The sequence below is a fragment of the Botrytis fragariae genome, assembly GCF_013461495.1.
Source record: "Botrytis fragariae strain BVB16 chromosome Unknown tig00000075, whole genome shotgun sequence".
NCBI lineage: Eukaryota > Fungi > Ascomycota > Leotiomycetes > Helotiales > Sclerotiniaceae > Botrytis > Botrytis fragariae.
The window spans coordinates 591030-613625 of record NW_023500995.1 but is presented as its reverse complement, the minus strand read 5'-3'; the positions used below and the strand labels follow the sequence as shown (position 1 = coordinate 613625).

The 22596-nt window shown below is 42.7% G+C and overlaps 7 protein-coding genes across 7 annotated transcripts; 3 read left to right on the top strand and 4 right to left on the bottom strand.

Annotated features, from left to right (window-relative positions):
* Window positions 1–1379: 1379 nt before the first annotated feature.
* On the bottom strand, window positions 1380–1720 carry Bfra_005677 (uncharacterized protein; the record flags this gene model as incomplete). Its single annotated transcript, XM_037336056.1, has 2 exons — window positions 1380–1556; window positions 1691–1720. The coding sequence occupies 2 exons, from the start codon at window positions 1718–1720 to the stop codon at window positions 1380–1382; spliced, it is 207 nt and encodes a 68-aa protein (XP_037191266.1).
* Window positions 1721–2309: 589 nt separating this feature from the next.
* Window positions 2310–2724, bottom strand: Bfra_005676 (uncharacterized protein; the record flags this gene model as incomplete). The annotated part of the gene is made up of 2 exons (XM_037336055.1): window positions 2310–2537; window positions 2578–2724. 2 exons carry the CDS (start codon window positions 2722–2724, stop codon window positions 2310–2312), a joined length of 375 nt encoding a protein of 124 aa, XP_037191265.1.
* A 2658-nt stretch (window positions 2725–5382) lies between these two features.
* On the bottom strand, window positions 5383–8892 carry Bfra_005675 (putative histidine kinase m3ypp protein; the record flags this gene model as incomplete). Its single annotated transcript, XM_037336054.1, has 4 exons — window positions 5383–5478; window positions 5537–7800; window positions 8188–8471; window positions 8522–8892. 4 exons carry the CDS (start codon window positions 8890–8892, stop codon window positions 5383–5385), a joined length of 3015 nt encoding a protein of 1004 aa, XP_037191264.1.
* A 3018-nt stretch (window positions 8893–11910) lies between these two features.
* Window positions 11911–14231, top strand: Bfra_005674 (uncharacterized protein; the record flags this gene model as incomplete). The annotated part of the gene is made up of 4 exons (XM_037336053.1): window positions 11911–12416; window positions 12524–12974; window positions 13046–13898; window positions 13957–14231. The coding sequence occupies 4 exons, from the start codon at window positions 11911–11913 to the stop codon at window positions 14229–14231; spliced, it is 2085 nt and encodes a 694-aa protein (XP_037191263.1).
* A 1127-nt stretch (window positions 14232–15358) lies between these two features.
* Window positions 15359–17090, top strand: Bfra_005673 (putative duf1237 domain protein; the record flags this gene model as incomplete). Its single annotated transcript, XM_037336052.1, has 2 exons — window positions 15359–16898; window positions 16990–17090. 2 exons carry the CDS (start codon window positions 15359–15361, stop codon window positions 17088–17090), a joined length of 1641 nt encoding a protein of 546 aa, XP_037191262.1.
* Window positions 17091–17456: 366 nt separating this feature from the next.
* On the bottom strand, window positions 17457–19101 carry Bfra_005672 (putative dna polymerase subunit cdc27 protein; the record flags this gene model as incomplete). Its single annotated transcript, XM_037336051.1, has 6 exons — window positions 17457–17608; window positions 17669–18485; window positions 18534–18601; window positions 18652–18893; window positions 18944–18999; window positions 19048–19101. 6 exons carry the CDS (start codon window positions 19099–19101, stop codon window positions 17457–17459), a joined length of 1389 nt encoding a protein of 462 aa, XP_037191261.1.
* Window positions 19102–19235: 134 nt separating this feature from the next.
* Window positions 19236–20791, top strand: Bfra_005671 (putative postreplication repair e3 ubiquitin-protein ligase rad18 protein; the record flags this gene model as incomplete). The annotated part of the gene is made up of 2 exons (XM_037336050.1): window positions 19236–19839; window positions 19899–20791. 2 exons carry the CDS (start codon window positions 19236–19238, stop codon window positions 20789–20791), a joined length of 1497 nt encoding a protein of 498 aa, XP_037191260.1.
* Window positions 20792–22596: the final 1805 nt, after the last annotated feature.

Genomic DNA, 22596 nt, shown 5'->3' with positions numbered 1-22596 from the left:
TTTAACTCCTTTGAATTGAGCACCCATTTCGTCTCCCTAAGCCGAATCAAGGAGCGAACGGATGTTCTGATGCATCGCGTAGTAGCCCGCCTGACCCGCTTCTCTGAACAGCTTATCACTCTCAAATAACAGTGTAAGGTTGTTCGGCATTTCTTAAACAGTGTCCAATTTATCAAGTGAAAAAGTGTACTTGTAGATTCCTTCCTCTGAAGAAATTTTCTGTGACTCAGGAATGAATGATAAGATCGGCGAGAAGATCCTAGGGAGAGTTGAAATTTCATGAGCGAAAGGACTAGTACAGATCTTCTTGGACCTGTACTGTATCTTCAATGCAGAAACCCTTGTGGGCGTGGCTCGAGGAGGACGACAGGTAGCGACAACCTTGTTCTCAATGATATTGTCAAGAACTTCTGATATCCAGCGCGAGGGATATCCATAATCACGAAGCAGAGCCATCAATCTAAACAATACTGTGAGATTAAGAGGAGAGAGAATGATTGCGTGGGTCATGGTGATTTTTACGTTGTGAGGCAAAGCAATCCTGAAAAACATTGTGTAGAACCACTTTTACACTGAGCCAAAGGTAGTGATTCGGACCAGGCATCCTATGAATTGAGGCCCCCCGCGAGTATAAGTTGTATCTCATCAACGGCAACGATCCATCTCTACCTGGCTTAAAAGCTGCAACAACGTCTGTTAATTTTCGCAGCGTTTCCTTGTCGGTAAAACACTGATAATCTACTAGAAACGCCTCCAGGGAATCCCTGGGTGACGTTGTCAGCGCCGAATAATCATCTTTTCGCAGAAATATAGATCAAAATAATATATACGTGAGAACCTTGAATGAGACAAAGTGACTTACGGTATGTTACTCATGTGATTACAGTCGAACCTTTTGGGAAACTCGGGAGAGCGAGAGACTCTGGTCGTTAAGTAGTCGAAATGAAACCATTCGGCAATTTCTGTGACATCCCCACAGAGAGCTTTTACACAGATTCTCCCTTTAATTCCTTGATCGCATTGGCTGCGCGCTTGAACATCGGTGCTACATGATCAAACAAGCAGGAAGATTTGGTTTCTTTCCACATATCTCGGAAATGCCACATAGCCGAAAATGGTTTATTCCCGAAGTCATAACCCTTGGACTGGCCATAGTCTCTTAGTGTACATCGGTACCAATTTTGGTCTAACATGGTCGGATTAAATTTCCAGTTCTCGAGAAACTTACGGAGTGCATTGGAGTATTTTCTCCCTTTCGATGCTTTCGTGATGAGCTTTGCCAACCGTGGTTCCTGTGAAAGAAGCACCTTCTAAGGAGGATAAACGAGCGCATAGTTGGCATAAAACTTCTTCCCTTTGTTGCAAACTTTGCTGGTGTCTCAGGAGTCACAGGAGTCATTACAGAGTGATTTTCGGCTCAGTGCGTCGCGTGTGCCTTGGATAGCTTTGCCGATGGTAAGAATCCCAAAGCCATTACTAACCCAGTGATTTAAAACATCGATGCATTTTGGAATGTTGTACTCGTGAAGGGTCACCCACTCAACAGGACTAACCCCCTGAGGTTAATAAATAGTAAGTATTGAATTAGAAAGCCTGGGTACTCGTCATCCTTTCGAGGGATGACGTATGGTATGGTATTGCCTCTGAATGGTGCCGTACTGTAAAAGATTGAAATTCAAAGTATACATACCTTGTCCAGTCTAATAAGAATAGTCTCCATTGTTGTACATCAGAATTTCCAGATGTAGGCCAGTGTTTGTACTAGTATACGGTAGTGTAACAGCGGCGCGTATCAAGTCTTTAATATGATATCTCATATATATAAAAAGGGATTATATCATTTCTATTAATATTCAATATATTAAATATTACTAGAAAGATATGAGAATATAGGAATTCGATTTTGGAATAGATATTCTAAAAGATATTGATAGATACCTAGTCTATTTTGGAATGAAAAAGGGCATTTTAAATCGAATTCCCATATTTCTATATCTTTTTAATAATATTCAATATTGCTTCTATATTGAATATCTTTAGTGATATATAAATCAACATTACCTACATAAATAATTTCGAAAATATTGATATGCACCACCATACGGACCAATATACGAAATACGAGCAATACTAATAAAAACACTGACGTAGCCTGGCATGATAATGAGTCTGTAAATGAAGAGAATTGTCGTCAAGACCATCAATCACTGGTCCGAATCATGGTCTAATGCAGACAAATCATCAAACCGTGTCCTGACAATAAGATCTCGAGTCAGAGAGCACATATTGAGATTATTTGCAATGAAGTGTTATTCTCGAGGGGGGAGGGGGGGCATTATTCTCTTCCCAGATTCATGGAGATCGATAATCGTTGCATACAAATAGCGGGCATCCCCACCACCAGCGAAGAACAACGAAACCATGCCACCTTTATCTAGAGGAAAATCTTTCAGAATTTCAACGGAAAAGGGTTCGGCGACATCGTTCCCAACTCTAAAATACTCAGGTGATGTGTATTTAGTCATCAATATTGGCCCCTTTCAATCATGTAGATACAAAAAGCTTGCATAGATGCACGGTGTAGAGAATCAAAAATTGCAACATACCCGCTGAGAACTTTCTGGATCCAAATAAAACGTTCCCTTCCTCATTGAGCTGCTCTATGGCTGCTCTCTTTGATTCCTCCGAAACACTGGTCGCTTGTCCCATAGCTTGGGTAAACATGTTGCGCTGAGGTAAGTGGTCTATCGATTGAAAAGTTCAATGTGTGCTTCTCCTATTGAGAAATGAATCAATCGGCGGTAACATTACTGGTGACTTTTTAAGTAAGTTGATCAATAGGTATTTAAAGGAGACTTAGACAATGAAAAAATCTCACTGGGAATCCGTCTTCCTTTGTGAGGGTTGAATATTCAGTGATTTTCATCTATAGTTACCTGTTATAAAAGGCACTGCCATAAAAAGATTGATATTTAATAGAGTAGGGGAGATTGGAAGTTTCATTCGATATTTTATTTGCTCATAAGATTCAATAGAAGCAAATAATGAGCAAACGGAGCCCAGCAGCAAACACTTAAAAAAGGTAATGGGGAAACGACAAACATACTTCATTACGTCAATCATAGCATTATAAAATATAAGGAGTCTTTTTGAATACGTCAAAGAATTTCAGGCAGTGCTGAAGCGTTGAGAGTAGCTATTCACTTTTGAAATCATAGAGACAACAAGAAGCTCTCACCTGCTAATCTTGGCACAGAACCGCCGTCAAGAAATTCAGATCAAAAAGATCGATTGCCCAGGTAGATGTTTGTGATTTCTATTCAATGGGCTAGGCTTTGTAGATCCTTAGAGTGTAGCAAAAGAAATTCAGTTAGAACTGCCTATTATCGAGAATCAGAGGTGAACACGGAGGTAGCAATAATCACTTACATTTCAGTGCAGAAATGCTAGATTATCACATGCATGCACGACTACCGAACTGGAGTTTTGTGATATATCTTTCCAATCAAAATGAACCAATTTTATCGACCTCGCTAAACTGGCTGCGTCTGCTCATTTAGCAAGCCATTTCCGGCCAGCTCAAGTTACGAACATTCCTAGTAAGTTGCCGATAATGTTATTCCAGTCTTTCATAGATCTCAAGCTCTTGTTATAACCCTCAGATCCTTTATGACTATGGCCACAATCTCCCAGATAGTGATGTCTTTCACTCCGTGACCAGATGAAGTCTGTCACCCTCTCGGGCATCAGAAGTACTCGCAATTACCGCCCAGGTTCCCAACTCGCACACAGAAATTACAGATTCAAGAGACAGAACTTGATTACCTCGTCCATACATGATGTCCGTCTTTCTTTGATTAGTTCGAAGGTAATCAGTATCCCTTGTGGCGAGGTTCCTACACAAACCAGCATACAAGCTAAGATTTGCACATGTATTACCATAAAGGAAGATTTACAGCAGCTCAAATCCAGCTTTCGTCTGATCGAACATTGTCTGCAAACATTTTAATTCTTTGCTCGCTCCCCTTCCCTACAAGTGTAATTTCTGATAATTTAATTCTGTATGCTTTGATTAGCTTCGGTGCAAGCGGACAAACCAATTCAAGAAGCGCCCGGTCCCATTGCAGTAGTGTGAGACGATCTCGAATCTGCCTCCATCCGTTCTCTTGAAAGAGCATCACCCGAATTTTGCTACTCTTCCCGCACTTCACATCCCATAAGTGTGAAATCAAAATTCATCTTTGCGGCAACAACTGTCAGATCATTCGTCATTGCCGCAGGAAAGATTTCTAACCTCGGGAGAGCCATTCTCGGATTGTAGAATAGATTTTCGCTTTTGTGGACAAGCAAAATCGTGAGCTATTATGATCGATGGTAAGATTACATTGGCATGTTTAGTCCTAATTGTTGATGTGGGTAGCCACTAAAATCTGCAAACGGCACCACCGCTGCAAGACTAGAAACGCGATCCGACGGATATTTGCAATGCGTAGAGTCGAGCAACCAAGTACTCGACCTGGGGTGTTGTCATGTTGTCGAATAGATGAGTGCATGTGAAAGATCTGACAGCACGCCTTTCAAGGCGAGGAACCAATTTTGATTCCTTTGCATGACCCGACTGGCAATCGAAATGTCTTCATGGAACGTCCTAGAATTTGTCATTGGCGCGTAAAGTAAAATGATTATCGGGTTGAATCCTTGGATGGTAAAGATTCCGTACCGAAATACTGCGGACGATGTACTTACCGGGTCACCTTTGATGATATCTTGCATGCATCTTGTTACCTTTTTGTATTGAGGGGGGGGGGGGGTCTGGAAGTCCTGATCCGGTGTAAAGTCAAATTGACTAGGGTTTGTTCGAACTTTAATGTAATTTTAATATATCCTATTGTTTGCTAATACTATCCAATGGATAATAAAACCACCAGAGAAAGAATCGGCCTAAATAGCCCCTTTTCGTTCTTGCAGCTAAGCCTAGCTGTTCTCTTCATCACTAACTGTGCTCCTGACAGGTTTCTACCAATTTTCGGGATCGTTTCTTGGGGCAGGGCATTGCATCTAAACAAATGCCCATAAGCTTCACGTGATGACGAGAACATTGATACACGTAATCTTGGTTTGGCATCGAGTTCTTCCATATCCGTCGTTGTTCCCATTCTCTCAAACATACTGGTATTATTCACAGTATTCTTCATCAACAGGGGAGCTGGGCATATATGCTCACAGTAATTTCCCTGGATATCCGCGACTTCCGTTGTCTATTCAAAGGGGCTTGGGCGATTGGAGAATAGGGCAAAGCCATTCAGAAAACAAGACGGAAATATATCGATCGCCTCTTCATAGGCACTCCTACTGCCACTATGGGCAAGATCATACATTTATTCACTGAAAACTTGTTCCGTTGTCGATCCCGCTAAGCCTTTCTCTCATTTTGGACAGCAAGTTCGAGACTATGAAAGGTTTGGACATTACGAAATTCTACAGCAACACCTGTTAGCATGATGATTCACTTCAAACCAATTTTTTGGAGACTTACAATTCCGTTATGTAATGCCACTTGAACCTGCTCCTCTCTGGCATTAGCAGTAATTGCGATGATCTCAAGATGCTTCACGATCTTTCCAGATTGTTGCAATGCTCGGATCTCCCGACTGCAAGTGAGACCATCCATGATAGGCATTTCCCAATCCATCAGTATTATGTCTAATTTCTTCGCGTCTTTCACCGGCTCATGCCAGCAGGAACATTGTCTCAATATCTTTAAAGCCTCTAATCCATGGTTGGCCACGTAGACTACGCAGCCGGCTTTTTTTAATTGCTTCTCTAATATCCTCTGATTGACCACATTGTCTTCGACTAGCAAAACGTGCATAGGTTTCGATCCGTCATAGTAAGATCCATCGAATGATACTGGTGTTAATCTTGGGCGGACATCTTTTCGTGGTTTGACACTACGTCGTACCTTGATGTAAAACCCGAACGTGCTTCCCTGGCCTAACTTGGAAGATAGGCCAATCCTACCTCCTTGCTTTTCGGCAAGCTTCTGAGAAATGAACAATCCCAAACCAGATCCACCATATTTTATAGAGGTTTTCGAATTGGCCTGCTCGAAGCGAGTGAAGAGACGAGGGATCTCGTCAGCACGCATGCCAACTCCTGTATCTGTGACTGCGCATGTTAAAAACACAGATTCACCAGAGCCCCACTCAGGATTCAGCGTCAAATCTTCAACCTCGTTCCCGCATGGTACCCAGTAAAGTTCCTTGCTGAAATTGTTCTCTGGATCAACAAGAGTAGCACCATAAGTAACTGTGATCTTTCTCTCTGGTTCACCTCTCGTAAACTTAATCGCGTTTGTTAGTAAGTTAATCAAGATTTGGTTCACACGCGAGGAGTCAAACATGACCAAGTCGATATTATTGGCGCGGAACGAAGATTGAGCTATTGTTTTGATTGAGATATCGTGGGACGTTAAATCCGCTTCAAACATTCTGACGACCTGTTCCAGATTCTTCGCTGGATTAGCAGGATGCGGCGAAATGGACAACATCATATACTTGAGCTTCGAGAGTGTCAAGACATCATCCACGATACGCTTTTGATGACTGGCACACATCGCTATCGTATGGGCGGCCTCGACATTGCTTTTCAAAATGTCAAGAGTATTTGTGTGTGATAAATCTTTGTAGGAATTTGATATCATGTCGGCACATTGGAAGATGGCAGAAAGAGGATTTCTCATCTCATGAGAGACAACATCAATGAACTCCTCTTGTTGACGTTTGGCCTCGCGTGCTTCCTCGGCATTTCTGGCTTCCGCTGCTTCGGCCCATTTTAACTCAGAGATGTCGGTGAAGCAAGCCATGATAGATTGTACTTTGCCATCAACAATATATGGGAATGCCAATGATAGCACACAAGCGTGCTCGGCTTCCCCACTGGGTGGCACGAACATACGCTTGAGCCGTGACGTAGTCTCAATGTGAGAGGATCCATCATGAAGTTGTGCCCAAGCTTGTAAAGTTTGAGACCTATCTTCTTCAATCAAGACATCAAGAAAAGAATAGTTGTACTGCGGTTCCTCAGGTCCCGAATGGCCAGTAATTCGATAGTATATATCATTGGCCCAGAGGATTTTACCTTCAGTCGATAATTGCAGCATGCCAACCGGAGCGTTCTGTGCCATATATCTGATTTGTCTCTCACTTTCAGCTAGTTCTTTTTCTAGCCGATCAGCCCTCCGCCTTGTCTCCTCAGTGCTAGCTAAGGCAGATGCAATTGATGAAACCCTCGAGGCAATAGCATTTATGAATCGATCGTAGGTATCGTCAATTGGTCGGCGAGAGTTGGCGCCAAGTATGAGATAACCAAAGATACGATCAGCACTCGAGATTGGAAGTATGCTAAAATGCGTCGATGGTTCGTAAGCTCTGGTAAAATCATCTTTGTGACCACGCCATTCGACTCCCTCAAATTTCTCATCAACAGAATGAGTCGAAATTTTATTGCTTGTTTTATGCAACAATGGAAATAGGGCAAGACAGCTGCTGAGTTCAGCTTCCGGCACGGCGAGTGGATGGTTCTCAGGGAAGCCAAGTTGACTCCGCAGATAAACCGCAGACCCAGAAGAACTTTGCTCATCTACCTGATATAACATCGCCATGGGGATATCTAGTGGATTTGACTCTAAATGAGGCATAACATGGCTAGCAAGTGTCCCTTGTTGCAATCCAGTTGGAATCTCCAATGATCCCAACATCGACTGTCTTCTCTCGTTGAGCTTTTGGGCAGTAACTTCAACTGCATCCACGTTTCAGTAATTGCTAGCCAAAAAATGTCTGAGGGCATAATAACGAATCAAATTAGACTTGAAATCAGAAAGCACAAGATAATGGAACAAATCGCATACCAAATTCAATAATACTCAAAAACTATCTCTTCAATATCTAAGATGAAGTTCGACAATCAAATAGTATCTTGAGCTTCAGTACAAAATTCTTCTATCCCAATCAGGTTGGAAGGTTGTATTGTCTCAGAATCAGATAGTCAAGAAGTCATTTTGATATGCGATGGTTTACTCCATCCATCGCATGAATAGATGCGTTGGAGGAAGAGGAAAGGTGGGACGTAAATTTTAGGGACGGAAATGGGTTTGAAGGCTGCAAAATCTGCGAAACAAATACGAACCTACAGAATTATAAAAGCCTGCAACTGCTCCATCCTCCCTTCGGACTGGATTGAAGCTTCCCGTAAAATATGCCTCCTCTTTAAACCCGCTTCTCTCCACCGTCAAAGGTATCTCATTAACGTCTGCTGCAACCTTGCTCGTCTCTGCATGAATGAAAACCCCCTTGATGTCATTCCAAATTTCTGGGAAAGCCAACTCGAATGGCGTGCCCATCAATGCTGGATGTGTTTTGCCGGACATTTCGATAAAATTTTCATTGTAAATTGCAACTCTCTCAGGTCCCCTAACATTTTGCTGTCAGATTGTTCAAATTTGAGTAGAAACATTTCATACCAATATAAACAAGCAGGTCTTGAATCCGCGAAAGTTGTGAAAGTGTGCAGGCGAAGGGCAAGGCTCCATGATTCTAATGGTCCGAGTTGTGTTGCAGCCCAATTTGTATTTTTAAAAAATTGAACATGCTCAGAGTTAGGTAGATCTGAGGTCCAGTCTGCTGGCTTTGGGATTGGAGAAGGGATCGTGGATGAATATAAGACTTCGGCGGTGGTGGCAGTTGTGTTCGAAGAATGCGTTTTCGTGGAATCTGGTATGGAACTTTGGTGTGTATCTGCGATGTGAATATCTTCAAGAAGATCTTGAATTTCTGCAATGTCTTGAATAGTAGGCTTGACATTCCCATTACCTTTGCCGTTGAGGATCACCATGGTCGAAGCAGACCCCCAAGCTCAATGTCAGAGATCATTCATGCCTCTACTCTTTGAGGTCTAATAACTTCAATTTGTAGAGATCTCAGTATAAAGATTGTTCGTAATGTTCTGACATCAACATTGATTGTATCTCAATATGGACTTTGTTCATGCATGGACTATCGGAAAGGCTTGATGAGGATTTGATAACCGCTTAAAATTGCACTTTCTAGACCCACCCTCATGCGGATAACCTTCTAGGAAACATGCCTCGAGGGTTGCCGAGTGGAGCACAACATATTGAAAGCCTCCGTATCACTAAAAAAAGAAATCATGATGAGTAATCACGAACGGTTAAATCGGAAATACTGACAAATTATTTGCATCTAATGACCACCAGCTGAACTAGCGTGGTGCTGGATTCTACATATACAATCGCATTTATTCCCCAAAATGGAGATAATCTATTACCCAAGTACGAGCTGAAGAAGTTGTGCGCAGTCACAAATTTTGATCATATCTTCCCCCTTTCCAGCTATACTCCGGCTGGTTATCTTTTGGGCGGACGATGCTATTTACATGACTCGAGCAACCCTGTTGAAACATCTGTCGCACGATGATTCCTTTCAGACTGGTACATTACACTCGTTTCTCGCCAGCTAGTCACTCACGCCACCCTTCATCTAGTGCGGCCATTGAACGGTATGCATCTTGTAGAGACTCAAACAGTAATTTGGAATGAATGATCTGTGATGAAGAATCTCTGCAAAGCGGTCGCGCCTCGCCCCCTCCCTAAAGCCTATTCTTCGAATTCCATTCAATATCCCGAAGGTTTTATTACCAACTGATCCGAACAGGCCATGAAGCTTCAAATTCGTAGAAAATTGAAGCTGTGACATTTGAAATTCAGTGCCTTGTTTGGACCTGAAATTCTATATACAGGCCGTTAACTGGTTTCAACATCGAGCCTCATCGTAGGTGTTGTGAGAGCTAGGCACACTTGTGTGCTAGAGCAGCCACTAGACTAAGACTGCGTTGTAGTATCAATGGCAAAGACTCTTTATTCCCCAAGTTCTTGGAATCTCCATTGGTCAAAACTTTTTTGGACCGTTAACTCCAGATTTCTATTTGGGCCGCATGGTAATGGGCACAATACCACAAGAGACACTTATTACTTTCCGGCTAAACAGTATTCTGAAAACTGCCAGGGATGTGTAAGGAAGCAAAGACATTCAAGAGTTTCCGTTCATTGAATGTCACCGAAATTCCGCAATAGTCGGGAAAGCAGTATTTTGGCAAGGTATTGCATATAATACTATGATTACCATCGTGGTTACGCGTGTTCATCATCAGGGAAAGTGTTCCGGTATGCAAGAATATATCCATCTGGTGTGGGAAGCTGCAGATGATATCGATCTGAAATTTAGTATATATGAGGAGGATATCGGACGAAGGTCCGAATGTTGCTTTATCTGGGGTAGAAATCGTGTATATTCGAGCTACATTGCATACCTAGCTCAATTTCTGAAGTCTTTGAAGATATCTTCTAGGAAGAACCTTTGAACGCCTTGGATTACGTGGATCTACGGTGCAGTAGCATTGGTATGTGTTAGTTCGCAATCAATATGTGCAATACCACAGAAGCAATCATCTTCTTCATCAACGATAACACTCGAGCATGCCCTTTAAGCTGTACCGGTGGCATCGAAATTCTCCACTACTAGGAGGTGATGGCTTGCATGGGTTGCCCTACCGCATGCTTCATAACTCAGTTGAGGTACTGTCCATAGCACAACATCGTATCACGATCGGCTACGATTACCTCGCTCGGCATTTATATATTTAAGATAAGCTTACTAATTTGATGAGGCAACTGCAACACAGTTCACTACATGAACATTACTCGCTAAGCAAGTTAGTCATATGTAATCTACATAGGTAAGCATCAAATCCCAGTGTAAGCTCGAGGGCTTCCTAACTCGCTGTTACTCCATGTTCCAACGTGCAGTTAGTCCTGTTCATTTGACAAGTAATATGGACCACAGCTGGTTGTATGTTGCAACGTTAGAGGCCTGGCTTAAATTGCTCACAAAAGTAATACGAATTCAATCTTTTCCTGTTCGTGGACGACAGGCCATGTGTCGAGCACCTTCATATGTCAGTTTCATTTTTGCACTCGCCCATCGTATTTTATCCTATCGTAGACTCTTCTTAGTATTAGCATGCGTGATTTAATACTGTTCATCTCACATATTCGCAGGGATTCTTCATCATCGCGATGTGATTATGATCTTTGATCCTCTGGAATCAGTATTGTAATATGGTGAAACATTATCCAACTACTGATCAATTACAATGAAGGACCGGAACCTGAATAAATGATTGCTTTTATTTTTGACATATTACTGAATCAGAGGTCGAACTGACATCTCGATGATTGTCTGTGAAATAAAACGCGAAGTTTCCGAAGTAGCCCCTCATCAAAGTGACTATCATGCCATCATTTTTTTGACAGGAGACAAAATATTCATAAATCTCTAGAGAGCATGACCCTTAGTCGTAAGCCACATTTCCTAACATCTTTCCTATTACATGCCCCTGTCTACCTGACGATTGCCTAGAACACGAGGTTCCGTTCACCATTTTGCCTCAAGTTTCCAAAGTTATATCGTCCGAATGGTAAAAAATACACTTTTGTTATTCATTTCTGGTTGACGGGCCCATGCGACAACGATAGGCCACAAAGATTTCATACCAAAGCATCTTTTATGTACGTAGAATTAGGCGTTGGGCATTCTCCAAGTTGTCTCTCTTCTTAATAGCTTCGATAATGTTTTATCGAAATGCCCAAGAAAGTCTGTAAGGGTTGGGTTTGATCAATTGTAATTCCTTTGTTCGCAGAAATGGAACATACAACAACAACATGCTAACCTCGCTTTCTTCACAACAAAGGAAAGATGCTGATATGTTGATAACGCAGAGACAAGAACTTTCTTTCGTCTTCACAAGTCTGCTTTTACTCACCTAACACGGAAAATGCCTGCAACCACCAGAGCTATCTCTAAAAGACTTCTCTCATCTATTTCAAAAGAGGTGGAGTTGCGTCTTCCCAAAGCTTCCTCTTCAAATGCTACTTTACAAAATGTTGTTGGTAAATCAAAGAGTCAGACACATTCCAAGCATCAGATCAGACGAAAAGCACGGAAAAGATCCCACCAAGATCAGAAATCTAAACAACAGAAGCCTGCCAGAGGAAACACAAAAATTGAATTGTCAGATCTTCCTTCTACTACTGTCACTCACTGGCCTTGTCATCATTGTGATTGCTCTCAAGGAGTCTTCGAGTTATTAGTTCCTCTCTGTGTCAACTGTGGACACGAGATGAACGACCATGCACCTCGTATTTTAAGTTCATGGAATACCCACTGCCCTTATATTTGCGAAAGACCAGATCTAGTTTCTTCAGTTCTGCAACTTGCACTAAATACGGGAATGGCGGTTATTCGTGCTACACCTCTGGTGGGAAAGACAACTCTTCTTCAGTTACTTGGATATCGTATTCTCTTTCATAACCCAGAGCTTGAGCCTGTATTCGTTCTTTGGCAGCCTAAAAATAGACGCAATAATATTCCGTACCAAGAGTTTCTAGACGAAAAGACAATGCCAAATATCGTCCACATAATCCTGACGCCAAAATTATCTATCTCGTTGATGAAGCTCAAGGTTCTTATGAAGATGAAGAATTTTGGATCTCTGAACTCAAGAACCGCTACACTAGATCACGATCAATATTCGTGCTTGTTTGCCTTTATGGGGCTGCTGGCATTTCTGAGATTCAAGAACCGTTCATTCAATCGCAAGCCTCGAAAGTAGACGATCTCAATCGTATCGAATTACGACCATCAAAATCCAGTTCTTTATGTATGCTCTTCAGATCGGATGAGACATTGACCGCAGTCAGTAAATGGATCCTGGAGAATGGTCTTAACCCTGGTAGCGTTGATCGAGTAGCCATAGCCGAGTATCTTCACTCTGCTACTGACGGTCATCCAGGAATGATTGGATTGATCTTGGGTTGTTTTGAAATGTTGATTTCACAGGTAATATCTCCTCGGCTACACTGAAGAAGCTGTTCATTGAAGAATATGCTAACTATTTCTCGCTCAATAAGAACATCCAAAACCGTCGAAGATGGTCGCCAGTCTTCTGTCATGAGATCCTTGTCGAGCATGATTTCCTACTGGAATTTCTTAATCAATGGGGCAGAGGCGTCTGGACAGTTGTAGGAGAGAAGCACCTAAAGAACTATTTGGTACGTTCTCCATCTTGCAGCCATCTCAAATATTCGGATGTTACAGATGCAATGCGTAAAGTAGCGAGACTACCCAAAGGCTACACAGAGCCAGGAACGAACAACATGAATGCATTAGCATTTTGTTATAAAATGGGGTTCCTACATGCAGAGCACCTTGCGCATGGAAGTAGCGAAATCACCTATAATTTTGCCTCTCCAATACATAGAAGATATGTGCATTCACCCCGTTCTTTGCTTATACTAACGCCAGACAGGATCGCATATCGACGACTCATTCCAGGTCCGCCACCAGGAAGCGTTTCAGATACAATCACCCTTCAGCAAGCCTGTTTAAACGCCATTGAAAGGTTTAGCCCGTCTGTTCTGCATCATCGCTCTCCCTCGTCAAATACTGGTTGCCAGTCCGATACTAATTGGGGTATTCCAGAGGCAGTATTCCAGGATGAGATGTATTGTTGCCTTAACCAGGAGCTTCATAATCTACCGATCTTGTCAGAATATGCTGAAACAAAGGACGGAAGAATCGATTTCTTTATCTTTGGCAAAAAATGGGGTATTGAGATACTTCAATCTGGCAACCATGGAAGGCTAGAAGAACATGCAAATAGATTTAAATCTGGAGGGAAGTATCACAAATGGGGTATTCTCGAAGATTATATCATTCTGAACTTTTGCCCAAAGTCTTCTCTTGATGTACTTGAAATCAAAGGTGAGGAAATTTTCTAGTTTAGAGCCAAGTATCATCTAAACTAGATTCTGCTCTTTAGATGTTGATACGCAATCGCATATTCGACATGTTGTCATCGATGCAAATGAGCGCATCGCGCAAGTATACACATATGACAAGCAGCTGCAAACAGTTCTGAACCTGGGCGAGGGAAGAACCAGGTCTCACTCACCTGAAGAGCAGACAGCTCCTGGGGACTCGGATATTCCTATGGCTCTGCGAGATCAGAAGATAGAGTTGGAGCAAGAGAATGAAAGGCATGAAGAGGCGCTAAGAACAATATATCAACTGAAGCTAACGCCTGGAAAAAGGTGACTTAGGTGTAAGGGGGAGAAATTGAATGACAAAGATGAAACAGATGTTATTGCTTTTTTGATTTTAAGCTCATAGACTAGAAATTTTAGCTTTAATGACTTTTGAGGCGATTAGATGGGCTTCTGGTCAAAAATTGGAATGTTAACCATCGATACATTTTCCAATTTTCGCCAAGTTGTTTGAAGAACGCATGATTATCTGAATGGGAACAGTATGCCAACACTGCCAAAAATCATTGCCCAATACTTATTATCGGTTCTTGCTTGTAAAGTTATAGCCATCATAAAAATTAGAAGAAGATCTGCTCTTTTTGCGCATAGTCCTGCATCACTTGAAAGAAGATTGCTTAGGCACTATCTGCGACTATATGCTCTCGAGTGATTTGGCGATACTATTGCAACTTGAGAGAGCGACAAGAGGATGAACCAATCATACATCTGCTAACCCTACAATCATCCTTGGCTCGAAACGCAGTGCAGCAGATAAAGGTCCAAGGTAAATCACAGCGAGGACTAACATTGGAATGAATGGCAAAAGGCTTACACCACTTCTAAGAAATCTTGAAACTATTATGCCCTAGAATACCGTTGTTTATATACAAATTTAATGGAAGCCCAAAAAGGGTGCTGTCTAATCCGCGATATAGGTGTATAAACTAAGCGGGCTCTAGAAATATATCTCGTGTCGCTCGTCTATCTCGAGTGGGCTGCCGGCTTACCTAGCTCTAATGTGAGATAGCGGAAGCACCCCACCGCCAAGAGATCAGGCTTGTGGGCTTGCCATTTCCCCGACTTATTGACTGTCATTCTGCAGACACAAGCCTCTATCAACTCCCAATCTATGATATCGAACCTCAATTGGCATTTTTCTAACATTGACATTCCAGAAAGGCAACCCTTTACCCTAGGCCTCATAAAATTTGGCTGATCCAAACGAAGGAAAGAGAAGCGCATAATCCATCACGAAACGCCAATCATTGCTTGGACCCATCAAATTTCATTACAACAGCTCTCATTTCGGAAAGCAATAGCTACCCACGTTTATTCAGATGTCGGCATAAGATCCGCTCTTCTCAAGCACAGCTCGATAAAGCTTCATTACCTATCGTATATCATTGATCAACTACAATGGGTCAATTTGCCCTCCAAACATGGCTGCTGTGGTTGGGAGCTTTGGGCGCAATAGCTCAATCGCCATATCGACCACAAGAACCAATTAACGATCCTCATAAGTATGCGAAAGCATGTCCGGACTACAAGAAATATTCGACCTTCAGGCATGGGCCAGTATCTGACGGACCTATGGAATTGCCTTTTCAACGCCCTGCGGAGGAATGTCGAACATTTTCCTCTCCTTTGGTGGAGAAGGTCATCGATGATATGTCACTTAAGATGGTCAATAAGGACCTCGCGAGACTGTTCGAAAACGCTTTCCCCAATACTCTCGATACAACAGTACGATGGCACGTCGACGGAACCACAAAGCATACGGAACTGAAGGCAAGGAGTGCTCAAAGCAATCAGAAATGGCAGGGAGCGCAATCGTTTGTGGTTACGGGAGATATCAATGCGGAGTGGCTCAGAGACTCTACAAACCAATTGTTACAGTATCAGCCTTTGTCAAACAAAGATCCAGCTATTTTCAATCTCATATTGGGAGCTATCAATACACAAGCAGAGTATGTTATACAATCGCCATACTGCAACGCGTTTCAACCTCCCCCGCCCTCGAAGCTTGCTGCGTCACAAAACGGACAAGATGACAATGTCCACCCCGCATACGAACCTTCTTTCGTGTTTGAATGTAAATACGAGCTAGATTCCCTTGCCAATTTTCTGGCTCTAGGAAACGCCTTCTACAACCACACTAAATCGACCGACTTTATTAATTCACGGTGGTTGACCGCACTAGATACCCTTCTCATGGTCATTGAGCAACAATCCGAATCCAGCTTTGATTCAAAGACTGGTCGTTTCCAACGTAATGCTTACACGTTCAGCCGTCGAACCGACCAGGGAACCGAAACTTTACCACTATCCGGTGTTGGAAACCCATTAAATTACGGTACAGGCTTGATAAGAAGCGCATTCCGCCCTTCGGACGATACTACAATCTTAGGTTTCTTCATCCCAGCAAATGCACAGATGTCCGTCGAATTGAAACGCACTGCCGAGATCCTCAAAGTAGCCAAACGCACCGACCTAGCTCAAACTCTCGAGAAGCGCTCACAAAGTATCAAAGACGGCATTATGAAGCACGCCGTCGTACAACACAAGAAATGGGGTAAAGTATTTGCATATGAAGTAGATGGCTATGGTGGACAAATCCTCATGGACGATGCCAACGTGCCTAGTCTCCTCGCCCTGCCAATCCTCGGTTTCTGCAGCAATGACGACCAAATTTACAAAAATACCAGAAAAATGATTTTATCTAAAGAAGGAAATCCATACTATCTCGAAGGAAAAGCATTCAGAGGTATAGGAGGTCCACATATTGGCCCCGAGAATGCATGGCCTATGTCTTTACTGTTACAAGCCATGACCAGTAATAATGATGATGAGATTATGGAGTGTTTGAACCTAGTTTTGAAAGCGAGTAGGTTGGGACTGATTCATGAGAGTATCAATGTCAACCGTATACAAGAGTATACGAGGAGTTGGTTTGCATGTATGTCTTCCTTTTCTCTTCCCCTTTCCGTCTTCACGTGTCTTGTGACGCCCTTCGCACATGGCAAATTCAGATACTAACATCTCCGAAGGGGCTAACTCGGTGTTTGCACAAACAATCCTCGATCTTGCAAAGCGGAAACCCCATCTTTTGTTTGGGGAGGGCGCTGATCCTTATGACCTCGAAACTTGACGGCTTTAATCGTCAGGAAGAGGCTCTGCGCATGAAAGTATGGAAGCAATGGCAATATTATGATTGGAGTTATATTTATGGAGGGAGTTTTCTGGGCGCCTTGTCGGATTAGCTGACCATGCTTGTTGGTGAAGCAAAGCAGATTATATGTATTTGATATTCTACAGAGAAAATTTAGATCTGAGTACAATATTTACAATGTTTGCATGTCTTGCATCTGAATACAATGATCTAGTTTTATTATGTTTGTTTGCTACCAATGCATTTGGACCAAAGCTATCCGCTATTACATAACCCCTATGATGCTCACTTCAGCTCGCTATCAAATGTAGTCTACAATCACTCCTTTAAGTTCCTCCAGAAACACTATTTCTTCCCAAAAAACGCCATGATATTACCCTGTCCCTTCTTGGGTGCATCTTTCTTGGGTTTAGTGGAAACATGCGCTGCTTTAGCTTTAGGTGCTGGAGCAGGCTCGTCTTCCGAGAATGATTCCCAGGCTGCTTCTTGTTTCGTTACTGTTATCTCGATTAGTAAAGTACGCATGAAAAGGAGAATAAAATTTGTGAGTAACCTACCTAAATAGCCATCTTCATCCTTCACAGTTCTCTTCTTCATAACTCTTCTTCTACCTCTTCTTCGTCCACTACTTGTAGTTGTTACAGGTTCTTCTTCCTTAGTCTCCTCGGGTGGTTTTTCCTCTTCTGATTCCTCAGCGGGTGTTTCTGGAGCTGGAGAGGGTGCTGCTTTTTCTTCTTCTTCGTCGTCGTCATCTTCCATCATTTTCTTTAATCTCTCCTGTGTTGCTTTTCTGGAACTTCGATCTTGAGACTTGGTTTCTTTACTGACAGGCGCTGGCATCCATGTATCTTCCTCGTCGTCGTCAGAGACATCTTTCATCGCTGTATCGTCTTTTGTGCTCGATTCTGTTTCCTCAATTTTTGCTTTCTTAGAGTGGGTCTTTGCGAATGCCTTGAAAATGCTACTGGATTCGCGCTTCAGATTTGCAGGAGGAGCTGGTGTTGATTCTTTACTCGAAGGCGCAGTCGTAGATTCGGCTTCTGTAGACTCCGCTTGTGGCTTTGGCTTAGCCTTTTCTTTTCCATTGCTGCCGAAGAAATCTTTGGCGTTCGATGGCTGTGATTTGGGTTCGGGCTTTTTGGAGGACGAGGATGATTTAGGAGCCTGTTGGACTTCATTGAATTTGGATTTCGCAATCGCAGGTCTGGTTGGAACAGACGCTTGTGTGGCAGTTGCAATAGGTGTTGCTTTACGGGTGCGGCGTTTGGCATTTGGATTGGTTATTATCCCATATCTATGGTAGGATTCGAGGGGGTCTTCGGATTTGGCGAGTGTTTGGATTTCTCGGGTTGAATCTGAGAGCAATTGGAGCTCCTAAAAGTTGTTAGTACTTGGAGAGTTTGGATATAAAATGTGTTTTACCTTCAACGGATGAGGCCCTAAACTATAGATATGTATTGAGGAAATATGCTCAAACTGAGACCGTATTGCTGTAGGTTGTTAGCTACGAAGTATGGCTTGTCAGAGGCGGGGCTCCAACTTTCCAAATCCTCCTCTCGAGTCAATGTTATACTCAATGTAGAGCCTTCGCCGGTACTTCCTTCGGCCTGTGGCATTGAGCTTCCGACAAATGGACTGCTCTGCATATAATCATCTTCGCCATCTTTTTGCGCTTCAATCTCTGTATGTGCTTCTTTTCTCTTTGTTCCGCCAATGAGATAAGTTGCATGGATTGTTCCTGGTTTCTTAGCATTCTGTACTCTATGAAACTCAAACAGCATTCTGTCAAAATTTTAGCAGAAGGCACACTACAAAGGTCGGAAATGGCATACTCCTTTGCTGTGTTTACATGGACTTTGAGCACCCGACTAAGCAGTCTATAAGTGACCTAAGAACTTTCAGTTAAAATCATATAAACCCACAAACAATTGCTTACCACTTTGTCTTCTGTCAAAATACTCGCTGCAAGATAACTTTTGAAATCCGCCATTTTGTTCAACTTTGTGGTTGTTTCAAAAGGTTGCTGGAGCTGTTATCTGATTTATTTTCGAGGTTACGGCAACTGATAATGATAAACTAGGAGTCGCGACGCGTCTGTCAACCACTTTACGCGAAATTTCCAGGATGTCATCTCCGTCCAGAAGAAAGAATGCGACAAGCAAGGCAATTATTACGCAAAAATCGGCCAAAACCCTTATCGAAGAAGCTATGAATATTAGAGGGCCAAGGGATGATTCTTTTGATATAGCAGATTCAACGGATTGGTTAGGAACGCCACTTTCTAAATTCGCAGATGTCGATTCATTATTACGATGTCAAGTCTGTAAGGACTTCTTCACTACGCCAATGATCACTTCTTGTTCGCACACTTTTTGTTCACTTTGTATACGAAGATGCCTCAATAATGACTCGAAATGTCCGACATGTAGATCGAACGACCAAGAAGTCAAGCTGAAATCGAATGCTGCTATCGAGGATTTGGTGGAAGCTTTCAAAAGGGCGAGACCGGCGGCACTGGAACTTGCGAGGAAACCTATGGTGGATTCTATTGTTACATCTCCAAAGAGGAAGCGTGAAAGATCAGATCTTGATGGATTGGACGAGCAAGCAAGTAAAAAAACGAGAGCTTCGACTCGCCAGGCAACACGACGACTCGAGAGCACGGAGGCAGCACAGGAATCAGCGATAGTTATTGATGAAGGGGACAATGATGCAGATTTCGAACCTGGTAATTGGCAATATAGCTACTTTATAATTCCACGGACAGTGGCTAACCTTCTTCCACAGACGATGGTCTCACTGCATGTCCGGTATGCAATCGACGGATGACAGCAAAAAGTGTTGAAGCTCACATTGGGAGGTGCCTTGCGGAGTCCGCAACTACTCCTCAATCTACGAGTATCTTATCGAAATCCTCAATTCCATTATCTCAGCCAGTCAGACGGCCGGAGCGATTACCTGTCGTCAATTTCAGTTTAATCAAAGACCAGGCCTTGAAGAGGAAGCTCATAGACTTAGGGATATCGGCTGGTGGGGGGAGAGAAATGATGAGGAAGAGATTAACAGAGTATACGACTATATGGAATGCCAACTGTGATGCGAAAAATCCGAGGAGTACGGCGCAATTAAAAAGGGATCTCGATTCTTGGGAAAGGACGCTGGGATCAAGAGCACCACAACCAAGCGCATTATCCGCTCATATCAAGGATAAGGATTTTGACGGGCAAGCATGGGGAGAAGAACATAAAAATGGCTTCAAAGACTTAATAGCTCAGGCTCGTCAAAAAATTGCGAATAATAAGCCTTCTAAAGAGTTAGAAGCGGACTCTTTGGCATCCACGACAGTGCTACCGGCATATAGTCAAGATTCACCAGGGATTGCACTCAATGGGGATGTTGGGAAGACGCGGGAAGATATGCTACCAGAGATTCAGCGCGAGCGGAAATCTGAAAATCACCCAATACCACTACTGCCTAGGGCATCAGAAGCCAACAGTCCACTCTCTAATGGGCGATTCTTCTCAGAAAGCGCAGGACTACCGGAGCACGTGATGGCTGCTCCACCATCATCGCAATATGATAAAAGCATGCCAATAACGCATGTACAAGAGCGGCAAGATGCATTTGCAGGAGCAGGAGCGGGAGCAGATATAAACAAAAATGGGCCGATGCAGCCATAATAGATGAAACTAATACATAAGATACCCTTTCTCAACGTTCAAATCCTATCAATTCTCTTCTTTGTTTTTATATAAATCATCCCTTGTGTGCTTTCACAGGTCTAACCGTTTCAAAGCCATGTGAGATATACAACAATTCCACCGCCTTGACTTGATACAAGCCATTCATATTGCCTCTCCCCAGACGATCATGACAATAATTCATATCGAGTCCATATGTACAAATTGATCAATGCGGAATGGCGCAAGGCGTGTCAGTTCTCTTTCCAATATCTTCTATTTCCTAAGTTCTAGTATACCTCGGTTCTAAGTAGGAATAAAGTGTCAGTAATGTGCATCAATCACCGCTAGTGTAGCTCGCTTTTTATTTCGACCATTCCGAAAACTTAGGGCAACTGTCAAATCAGTTCTGGACTGGTGTTCTGTGGTATACCAGAATACCTAGAACATAGCAGACTGATTGCTTGGTGAGTGCTCGTTGGTAATTATTCCTCATGGCGCAGGAGATGATCCATGATGTCGAGGACGATGAGGGAGTGATAAAACTACTTCGGAAGGCTGGGGAGATGCAATCGCCAGTAAAAATATTCTTTTTATCATTGTTCATGTTTTCATCATAACAATCAAATGATTTCTCGTCCCTTCTCATTTCGACATGGTGAGATTACCCGACAGTGACTATAAGTAACGTTTTGTCCTAGCCCCAAGTCACACCCCTTCCCCAATTCCCACCGTCTACGTTCACCTCTTCCTCCCAACTAGAGTTCTTCACCTTTATAATTTTTTAAAATCCTCACTATCATCACCAGTTACCATCATGACTTAATGGTAACTGGGACAGTCCAGATTTGATCTCCGTAGATACCTGGTTCAAACCCATGGCTCCGCTTCATAGGAAAGTCCTATGCGTGACTCGAAATTCTGAAGATTTCTGGAGTCCATACGTGGTTTAATTCCCTGAACCAAAAATATACCCTGTTTAGACTAGAAAGGTCATCATGAGGTTGAAATATTAAAGTGGTTGGAATCCATAATTATAAGGGTGACGGCAAACATTGGCCTCCCCTTGCCCATTGTCCATAGTAAGAAATACTATGTTGATACCAAATCAACTCAAGAGAGTTTGATTACCCCGGAGCAGACGGGCTTCTGTGGGAGCTCAAGATTCTTGAGTGTGGGCGAGAGGATGTACACTACAAGAGTAGTGGAATCTCTTTTGCTGGTTTGAATTTTTGGCATTCTTTTTCAAGATGGGGAAGATGGTGAATTAGCAAGACATGATCAAGTAGGTAGGAAGCTACTATAAACTCTGTGAGTTTTGAACGGTAGAGTGTATCTCTATTTGATCCATCGATGAATGGTCTACTCGTTGATTGACAATCCTTCGTCTGAAAGGTTGGCTGTGAGATATTTTTGATACTTTTAGTTGCTGGAAATGACACTTGCAAAGTATTTCACGAGGGGGAGCTGCAGGGGAACTATTCTGATATAAAATGTAAGGAATTTCAAGATCAACTTCACAATTTAAAATTATCTTGTTGCCTGAGAGTGTTGGATGTGGCGTTGTGCCCTGCGAGATACCTAAGTGAAGTGTGCAGTGCTATTTAAGACTGCCTCTATTCGAGTAGACTGTAGATCTGGACGATCATGTAGTTTCTTGAATGTCCATAAGGGAAGAGCTCGGTAAAATGATTCATTGCGTAGAGAATAATTGTGTAAGCGAAGTGATGGGAGTACATTGGACTGCATCGATGGATGTAGCAGTGAATGAATCTCTTCCCTTTTTGCATGATGTGAGAGACGGG